At 45.3% G+C, this 9,837-nt stretch overlaps 1 protein-coding gene across 1 annotated transcript; it reads right to left on the bottom strand.

Annotated features, from left to right (window-relative positions):
• Nucleotides 1-1,893: 1,893 nt before the first annotated feature.
• apbb1 (amyloid beta precursor protein binding family B member 1) lies at nt 1,894-9,547 on the bottom strand. The gene is made up of 14 exons (XM_088300705.1): nt 9,339-9,547; nt 7,467-8,023; nt 6,928-7,133; nt 6,713-6,772; nt 6,555-6,634; nt 6,406-6,472; nt 5,349-5,495; nt 4,369-4,496; nt 3,828-3,942; nt 3,674-3,752; nt 3,519-3,599; nt 3,318-3,433; nt 2,800-2,976; nt 1,894-2,309 (listed from the first exon to the last, which is right to left on the bottom strand). The coding sequence occupies exons 2-14, from the start codon at nt 7,999-8,001 to the stop codon at nt 2,154-2,156; spliced, it is 1,947 nt and encodes a 648-aa protein (XP_088156831.1). The 5' UTR covers nt 8,002-8,023; nt 9,339-9,547; the 3' UTR covers nt 1,894-2,153.
• Nucleotides 9,548-9,837: the final 290 nt, after the last annotated feature.

Genomic DNA, 9,837 nt, shown 5'->3' with positions numbered 1-9,837 from the left:
ATAACGTCAGACAGCAATGATATGTTGACATTTATTGTGCACTGACTTCTTATATATATATATATATATATATATATATATATATATATATATATATATATATACACCCACACACACATATATATGTATACATCCATTTTTTCAACACCTAAAATGTACATGAGGAGAAATCTTCAATTAATCCTGCTAGCCGGACACGGGCGTGGACATGATGGGGGCGGAGGTTACGTGATCAACGTGGGTGGGTTAGATTTGCTAATGTAGAAATATATACAGTATAGATACTTTGTTTTCTTTTTTAACCATTAGCCTTGACTAGTGACTAGAGAGCTACATACACATCAACGGTGAGATCATTCACTTGTTCCTTCTATAAAAGCAAAACATACTCATACATTTGAGAGTGTGGAAGTTCTGGTCATTGTCTTCTGCACAACATACCAAACTGCTGTGCGGTGGCTTTCTACGGCTAGTTTATGATTCTACACACAGCGACTACAGAGAGAATGTCGAGGCTACACGGAAGGGTTCACACACTTAAACATGCATCCTACAGGACTACAGAACAGGCGTGTTTGAGTGAGTCACAACATGGCTGTGTTGTTCCCTCGCTCTCCTCTCGTTGATATTTTGAAGAAGGTCGTTATTGCACACGAGCCACTCAACTTGCATGCGAATCGAGTAATGAATGATGACAATCTCTTTGGAAGACTAATGTCCACTGTGTGTGTGTGTGTGTTAAGTTACGTGGCACGCTTATCTTCACGCCTACAAGACCATTCAATCGAAAAACGTGAACGGAACCCCAGCATATTCGCAGTTGGCCATCGATTCGCCGTTTAGGTGCACCGTCTCGTTGCATCTTAGCGGCCGGGAAATAAATTGAAGTGAGTTGAGATGTTTCATTTCAAAGTTGGGAAACAAAGTCAAGGGCCAGCCTGCCACATTTTTAAAGACCTGCTCATGAGAACCAAACGCGTCTAGCTCCCGTTTCTCTTTCATTGATTTGCGCTTTGGCAGAAATTTCATTCCAAAAATGGTCATTTTTCGGATAAAACACGAATGCATTTGTTTTTTTTTAGCAAATCATTTGACATCAATCAAGGAGTTGTATGCCAAGTACAATATGTAATACTTTTACATTTAAATATATTACTGATGCAAAAGTAATACATTGTTAAAATAATTTGCAGCTATTTTAATTCATTAATTGTGCATTGATCTTATTTTCACGCTCCCTCTTTGAGGGAATCTGAAACCTTAACGCAGCCTGAGATGAAATTTGCCGCCATCTGGTGGCCTTTCTCTGCAATTACCAACCCATTTGTCGCGACAGGCGGGGTTCGCTGCCGCGTCGTTCTAATCAAGTCACTGAAGATGGCGGCGATGAGCATTTTCAGGCAATCTAACAAGTCTGCTTGGTCTCGGAATGCCAACGGCAGACGATCCGGCTTCACGTGCCGCTTAAAGGCATGAAGCACAAAATGACCGCAGAGCGATGGGTTATTTTCATAATTCTATGGATTTCTATTGTGGAAGAATAACTGAGGTACAAAAGAGGTGCAATGGCACTGATGAGATGACGCAATCACTGCGCATGTGGCTGGAACTGACTGTTGACTTGTTTTTTGAACCCGTTGTGATTAGTTCAAATCATTGTTTTTTTTGACTGTGCACGGTGGCAGTTATCAGTAACGAGTGGCAAACGGAGTATCGTGTGTATGACGTGTATCTTGCGCATGTTCAAGTGCATGTTAAGTGATAGAGCACACCGTGGACTTTTTCTTCAACACAGACATTGCACAGAGGCCTAATAGGGAATAACTTAGTGTGCATGTTTGACAATCTCGAGCGCTCATTGGAGCAGTGTTGAGCATGTGACGTACATGACGTCCCAACATTCCAAGCATTGTTTCTGTTAAAACACAAAAATAGTTCAGAATCACATAAAAGAATCCCAGGAAGGCTGGAATTCCATCTATAAGGAGAGTAAAGTTAAAAAAAGAAAAACAAGAGGGGGAGATCAAGTCATCTTTTCCCCCTCGAGCTACTCCACAACACAACAGGACGAGTGTAAAAGGTGTCAAGAGTGACGGAAAAAAAGAGGGTGACGTGGAGATGACTTGCATGGACCATCCTGGCGTTGTGGCCCATCAAGGCGACTGGGAGCCCGACCTGTAGCTCTTGAAGCTGCCCAGCAGACTCTGCACGCCCTTTTTGACACGCCGGGCCACAGAGTCAGCGGGCGGGGTCGGCAAGCAGGACGCCAGGCTTGGCGGACGCGCGTCCAGACATTTCTGGTAGCGTAGCTTTAAAAAAAAACAACAAAGCAAACAAACACTCATTTAAATATGTGCCACAAATTGGGCTAAAATAGCAAACAAAAAATAAACAAAAGGATAAAAAAATGGAAAACATCGGTTTAACAGGTGAAGGATGTCTGATGGCTTCCGCCGTTGTAAGACTTGACTTTCATTTACGCGTCTCCAAAGTCCAAAAGAGTGCAGCGACTTGCGCCCATGACAAATAAAAATGTGTTGGGACAAAGTTGTCAAGTGAGTAAGTTGACGAATTGGGTCGTATGTTTCGAACCAAAAGACGGTCGAAAAGATGCTTTGCTGGTGCTTATTCTGGCACCAGAAACTGAAACTGCTCGATTTATTGGTATACCTGAAGAGAACACGTGATGTGAAATTTTGGACACTTTATGATGATCGACGGTTAATAATTTTGAACCCAGATGCTCTATTGGTCAGATGAGGAAACGATGAAGACGCACGCAAATTCCTAAAGACTGACCATGCAGGCGGCCTGGACCGCCTCGCTGAGACTCGCGGCGTTGGGCTCGCACCAGAACTTGTGGCAGGTGAAGTCTCGCGGGCCGTCGGCCATGATGAAGGCGAACGTACGTACGTCCTTGCCCACGCCCATGAAAGAAAGGAAGCGCACCCGGCACTCCGACAGAACCTCGTCCGTCTGAAATCAGCAATTAAATGATATTTGTTAGCGATTATTAAAGAATACGCACATGAGAGGGCTGAGCGGTTCATCGAGAATTATCGCAAAGTTCAATTTTTTAAACACTGAAACTCTAGAAATAAATCTTTTTTTTTTTTAAAACTTGTATTTGGTTCTAGAAAAAATAGAGCAAAGACCAAAAAGGAAAAATATAAATAAAATGTGTTCTGAATAACGTGATTTGTGATTTTCATTTTTATGACGAGAGAAAATACTGATTGTAATTGGCAATTGGATTTTAGGAAGAAATTCAAACGTGACATTTTCCTATAAGATGATGTTGTCCACGACGATCGAACCTGTTTTGCGAGAATGGTGAGGGTCGCGGGCGCCACGTTGACAGACACCGGCACCCATCCGTTTTTGTCTTTGGCCTCCACGGCCGCCTCCAGAGCCTCGTTGATCACGTCCATTCCTGTCAAACATTTCATCAGGTCATAAATGCGCCGTCAGAGTTAGGCGTGGGAGCAGCACAGAAGGAGCGAGCGAGCGTTTCTTACCCACTGGCTTGAGCACAGGCTCACTGCCGAGGTAATAGACTTGGAAGCGCTGGAAAAGTTCATTTTTGGGAGCTGGAAATTCTGGTGAACAAGAACAAGGAATGGGGCGATCCATTTGGCCAGCACAACATGTTGGAAAACGTGCTAATGTTTACCTTCAACCGACAACGGTTTGCCCGTGTTTGAGCTGAGATGACTCACGCCCGGCTTGGATGCCTTTCTTTCGATCATTATCTATTAAAAGAAAAATAAGAATGACTTTTTGCCATTGCGCTACAAAATATCCAAAAATCACGACAGGAGTCTTACCTTGGAGCACATCTCGTGCAAAGTGGTGGCGATGTTCTTGGCGGGCGAGTCGCAGCGAAACACGTGACACTTCAGAACCTGCGTCAGATTGTCCCGGGCCACATAGGCAAAATCCCTTCGGAACAAAGCACAGATATTAAAAAAAACATGAGTCCGAAACGTCCACGCATACGCAAGACGTACGACAGAGTACAAAAATAATGCCTCGAGTATACCTTTCCCTGTTCGCATTGGCAGCATGGAAGAAAAACACAAGCGTGAGAAGATTGTCAAACAACAACTGCATGTGGTGGTAAACGCAGATGTAATTGCAGAAAATGTCCACCAGAGGTCCTCCACGAGCACACGCTACAACTCAGAGCTCACTCGGCACTCATTTCAAAGCAAACAATCGTGAAAGAAAGATTCAACGAAACTAAATTCTACTTTGATGGCGACTCTTTCACAGGGGGCCACCTCCCTCTACTACTAAAAATCTCGGAAGTGAAGGTACCGCTGCATCATGCGGAATCCCTTTGGCTGTGTTTGGGTGAAAACGGACCTGCCGTTGTCTCGGCCGACACCCCACACGCGGATGCTGCCGATGGGCTGCGTGTGAAGCAGCGTCTGTCCCAGCGGATCGATCAGATTCATGGTGTCGTTCTCCAGCACCATCAGCATGTCCTTACCCTGCGGGAAAACGCAAGGCGCACATCAGCAGCTGCCATTTCAGACATCTACGTCAAAGCCAAGAGAAGGCTGGCCAATAAAAGCGGTTGCTTTGTTTTTTGCACAGCAGAAAAAGCGCATAAATACACAAGAGTTGTGCTTTCTGTCTTCTGGGATTTGCTCCATTTATCCTGAACCTAAACACGCTCTGACAGGTTTCATTTTCATCCGACACAATTTAGCGTGGCATTTTACCAATAGTGTTGCTTACAAATTAATAATGCTAGGCAATATAAAGTTTTCAGGAAAATCATCCAACCCCATTCACAAAATAAATAAGCACACGACGATTTACTTTTTGATTTTTCAATCTTGTGCCATTTATTCTGTCATTAACGAAGAATCAAAATATTGTTTGGGCGTTTTGGGGGACAAATGAGTGTTGGTCAACATGGTCTCAAACATGATTTTTACGCTTTGCCTCGAGAAAAACTGATGACTGACTCAATTACGGACAAGTTTTCATTTTTGTTTTGTTTTTTTCCCCACAGAGTGAAAATAGCAACGTTTATTTTTGCCGCGACATTCAATGCGAAGATGAGCTCCTTCTGGAAAATGTCCACTTTGGCAAAACATGATTCTTAATAAACAAATATTTTTAAACGTTGGACAATTTAACCTCAGGCTCAGTAATTCATATCAGTTGACATTGATAGATTTTTTTTTTTTTTTAACTTTGAAAAAGAGGTCAACACAATGACGAAAATGTCAAATATAAACATGCATGTCAGCACGTTGAAAAACAAAAACGCAAGCATTGAAAGGCATCGACTGGCCATGGCTTTGGCCGTGTATTGACAAAAAGTCCGTCACCTCTCCCCAGATGCCGGCGGTGTCGTGCAGGTTGTGCTTGTGGTAGGACAGCTGGCGGATGCAGTTGTTGACGGCCACGCTGCTCTTGCCCGGCGCCATGTCGTCCTCCGACATCTCCACCCAGCCCAACGAACGCACTGCGAAGCACTGCCGCGCGCCGCCAACACAAGGTAGACGCTCAACCAATCGCATCCTTTTCTCTCAATACTCGACTCGCAAAAATATCGATGGGGCCGTCGGCCCAAATGGACGGACGGGCTCCAAATGCATAACAACCTAAACAGGCAAACTTCTTTTGAACTTGCGTAAACTTCTGATGTCCACGTGCGCAACATTTATTCAATGTTTCTCCCTAACTCGGCTGCAACCTGTGACGACATTCGAGGCTCACTGGACAGGAAATATAAATCAAACCCCTGCTGTCAATTTTGGTCCTTAGGTCAACTTTTTTCCCAATCGCCACACATCACCAGATTTAAGAATACAGACCAAAAAAAATACAAATGAAGACATATAATAATAATAATAATTGCGCTGGAATTGAGTAACTTGCCTGTGTAATAATTAGAGTTGTTAGTTTGAAAGTATTGTTGAATATTCTTTGTCTTTTCAACCTGAATGATTTTAAGCATTGAGAGATGTTTTACGTTCAACAATATCCATAAACTTTAGAAGTTCCACTATATGAAATAACGCAGTTGTGGGCTCATGTTTGCCTGTTTTGGAAATCTTTTCACTTCCTGATATTTTCTCTCCGTTTGATGGATAAGTGTTACACCAAATTTCACGGGAGTGATTTAACGACGCCAAAAGTTCCTAAAAGCCGTTAACCAAAAATGTCTTGATCAAGATCATTTCTAGTGCGGTAGATGAGACGTCTCATTTTGGAAAGTTTGGAGTGGACCTGAGCAATAATATTTCGAAGTTGGGCAAAAAGGACGAAAGCGCTGAACGGTTGGAAATGAGCTTTCAAAAATTCCAAAGAGTCAAATTAAGTTCACCTGTAAAGCTTGTGATGCATTTTAAGCTGCATTGTGACATTTGTGCGCTTGGGTACCTTGCTCTCTAAATCCGTGCGGAGTGGTACCGGCTTGTCTTCGTCCTCAGACTGGGAGCAGTTGTAGCTGTAGAGCGAGGGACAAAAGAGAACGTTCCGCTTGGTCTCATCTTTCCCAAACCCGTTTACGTGACGGTAAGAGTGAATACTTGAGGTTGATGGAAGCGTAGCGCAGCGTTGCACCCTCAAACTCTCGCAGGCTTTGATCGGACGCAGCCTCTCCTTCCTCCTGAGGACGCGCACATGACATGATGCCTTCAAGGTAAGAGGAAAACACGCCTTCTGTGCAAACGCTCGCTCGGGTTACCTTCCACAGCTCTCCGTCGGCGCCGCCTTCGTCCGTGCTGGAAAACTGAGCCCACGACTCCTGACAACACAAATGACATTTGGCATGAAAATCGACATGTCGCACACGCTTGCATCTGTGGACGTGAAAACGCGGAGGATTCGACTACGTTCACTCCCAATTGGATATTGGCAAAAAGGAATCAAATAGTTTGCAATGTCATTTGGACATCTGACCTCGGGCTCCTCGCACGGCGTGGTCTCGAGGGACATGGTGGAGGACAGCATGGAGTCGCCGACCTTCGCCATGGGCGAGGGCGGCTCCCACTGGGTGGTGCCGGTGGGGATGTGCCAGTAGTAGGTGCCCGACGTATCGCGCACCCTCATCCAGCCGGCCGGCAGGTCCGTGTCCGTCTCGAAGGCGCTCGAGTCCCAGAAGGAGTCTAGAGAGGGACAAATGAGGACAAATGGAGGATCGGAAAGCGCTTGTCTCGTCGCAAGCCCGCCGATTAGTCAAAGAATAAAATAACGAGCAGTTGAGCATTCAAAAAAGCTTCGTACGGGGAACTGACCTGCTTGTCACATTTACACACAAACCTAAAGTTGCCGTTTGTTTCAAAAATAAAAAGATACTGCAACATTATGCACACACACTCAACAACTAGTAACACAAACGCATGACAAGGATTAAGATGCTTTCAACTTCATTAACTCACTCACTGCCAGCTCAGGTAAAACAAAGACGGAGGAAAGCCGCAATGCTCCATGGCGCCTACCTCTGTTGCCGTTGGGAGAAGAATCCTCAGCAGCGTTGTCCTGAGTGGCGGCAGGCCAGTTGGCCTCGTCGTCGCTCGGCGTCCCGTTGACGTTGGCGAACAGGAGGCATGCGTTCCTGCCGGGGACGCCTTCCTCTCTTCCTCCGCCTCTGGGGACCTCGTCTCCATCTGGAAGAGTTTCCTCTGACTTCTCCCCCTTGTCCTCCTCTTGCCTCTCCTTCTCCTCGTCCTCGTCCATGGCGTGGATGAGGAGCGGCTCATTGAGGATGTTGTTGGCCTCTTCGCGGGTGGCCGCTTTGGGGGACTCGTCCCGTTCCCCGTCCGGGTTGCCATTGTGGCTGATGTTGCAGTTGTGGTCCTGCTCCTGCTGGTTCTCGCTCACCTTGCGCAGCTGGTTCTGGCCCTCCTTGTGCCACTTGGCTTTGTTGCCCGTCGACTCGTGCTCGCACCAGTCGTTCAGTTTGTTCTTCTTCAGCTCCTCGTCGCGCTGCTTGTTGGCCACGTACGGCCTGACGTCGTCGTCGTGGCCGCCCATCGCTGCTTTACGTTCCGAGTAGCTGGAGGCCGAGACCGGGGAGAGATTTTATTAAATGTCTGCGATTGTTGCTGGGCTGTGTGCGTTTAAGTAGCAGTCGTTTGAAGGTTTATGACTATCGTAAGGCTTATGTTCATTTACACATGTTGCACTATACGTTAGCATGAAGCTAGTGGCCTTTTGTGAGACACAATCATCTCATGAAATCTAATCACACTTGGTACCTGCAGTTTTTGTTGTGAGAGATCAATTATATTGCCTCTGACAAAACAAAATTTACATAACATAGCTTTAAGCATCTATTTTTAATCTTCCACTATTTCAGTGCAGTGGCAACGGTCAAACTGCATAATGTTGCCGTGGCTTACAATAATTTAAACGTTTCAGGAACAATACCGCTGCCTTGTTCAGGATAAAAACTGCATTTTGGTGTTGTATGGCTGAGTTTACTGCATGTACAGCACTTTGTATGGAACAAATGGTTGCTTTAAAGTGAAGTGCACTAAAAAATAACATGGAGCGGACATTAATTTATTTAATAATTAATTAATTGCTGCTTAACTTCTATGTCAGCATAACTAACGAACACTTGGGGACAACCCTATATTTTTTAGTGTTGGCCATTACGTTACTTCACTATCTGTTCAGGTGGTGCGTGGTGTGCTTCATCATTGGCATGCAATTCAAAAGCTATTTTGGGGGGGGGTCCATGACAGAGTTTAGAGATTGGCCCTTGTTAGCATGTTACCTCGCAAAAAATAACGTTCATATATTATTGCGATGGTATCGCAGTGATATTTATTGATCGCTATGTAATCTTGAGGAACGACAAAAAAAACAAGACTCGGAGTGGCTTGGATGTTGTTAGCATACTAGCTAACAAAGCTTAGCGATCGAGGCAGGCTCGCTCCATTGGGGTTTTAATCGCCATTCAAGTCCAACTGAATAGAACAGCACCACGAAATTTGCACATTCAAAATCAGATCATTTATTTCAACCAACCATCGACGCCTGCCATTTTTGCTATTTCGTTCTAATCCTTCCTATCCGAAACGTTCATCTATAAATAATAACGTTGGCATAAACGTCGTGGCGTCGCGGTGACATCCACTTCTCCTTATGTATTCGAAGAAAATACAGTTAAATTAAATTATGAAAGCCCTCCACGTCGGTCCCGTTTTTTGAGTTGCCTCGGTCCGCCGCCGGATGACAACAACGGCACAGTCTGGCACCGTCCATCCGCCATCACCGCCGTCATCTTGGCTAAGCTAATGTTAGCTCCTCGGGCGAGCTCCGGAACGTCGAATTCAAGCGCGACTGGAAATCTTCGCACTTACCAACGGACCCTCCTTGGCTCCCAAAGACGTCGAGTTGAGCGAATTAGCTACATATTTCCATGTTACCGCGATGACTACGGTGCCCACGGCTACGGTCCGTCTCCAAGCGGGGCAGGGGGCGGCGACATCGGCGTCGTCGGTCCGCTAGTGACGAGCCTGCGTCAATCGCCACGTCACGGCCAAGCTTGGATGCTCTTACCGGGTTCGCAAGCAAAGCCCTTCTGAAGAGTCCTGCTCATCGCTCCACAAAAGACGATTCAAGAATGTAACCATTTTAAACCGTAAGCGTTCGATTCAGTGGGATTACGATTCAATGTGTCGCTTTTGCCACGTTTGTTTAAACGCAACATGAAAAACTAAACTATCCATGTTAAAGACATTCAAAGAAAGAACCAACCTGAAGCAACCTCACACTGATATGTGTTCGACAGCTCTCATAAAACACAATTTGATCCATATCGCGATACATCGGATGTGATACGATTTAAGGATGCAGCAA

Source organism: Idiotropiscis lumnitzeri, chromosome 7 (genome assembly GCF_059441095.1).
Source record: "Idiotropiscis lumnitzeri isolate Australia: NSW breed Sydney's pygmy pipehorse chromosome 7, RoL_Ilum_1.0, whole genome shotgun sequence".
NCBI lineage: Eukaryota > Metazoa > Chordata > Actinopteri > Syngnathiformes > Syngnathidae > Idiotropiscis > Idiotropiscis lumnitzeri.
The sequence above is the reverse complement of the archived record's forward strand: the minus strand, read 5'-3'. Positions and strand labels throughout refer to the sequence as shown.

Bases quoted from the DNA above. Each gene is read 5' to 3' on its own strand.
- apbb1 (XM_088300705.1), bottom strand. From the start codon at position 8,001: ATGGGCGGCCACGACGACGACGTCAGGCCGTACGTGGCCAACAAGCAG. The intron at 3,943-4,368 runs GTCCGTTTTCAC...TTTGTTCCGAAG, and splicing joins GTCGGCCGAGACAACGGCAG to GGATTTTGCCTATGTGGCCC. The intron at 2,310-2,799 runs GTCAGTCTTTAG...TTTTTTTTAAAG, and splicing joins CGGTCCAGGCCGCCTGCATG to CTACGCTACCAGAAATGTCT.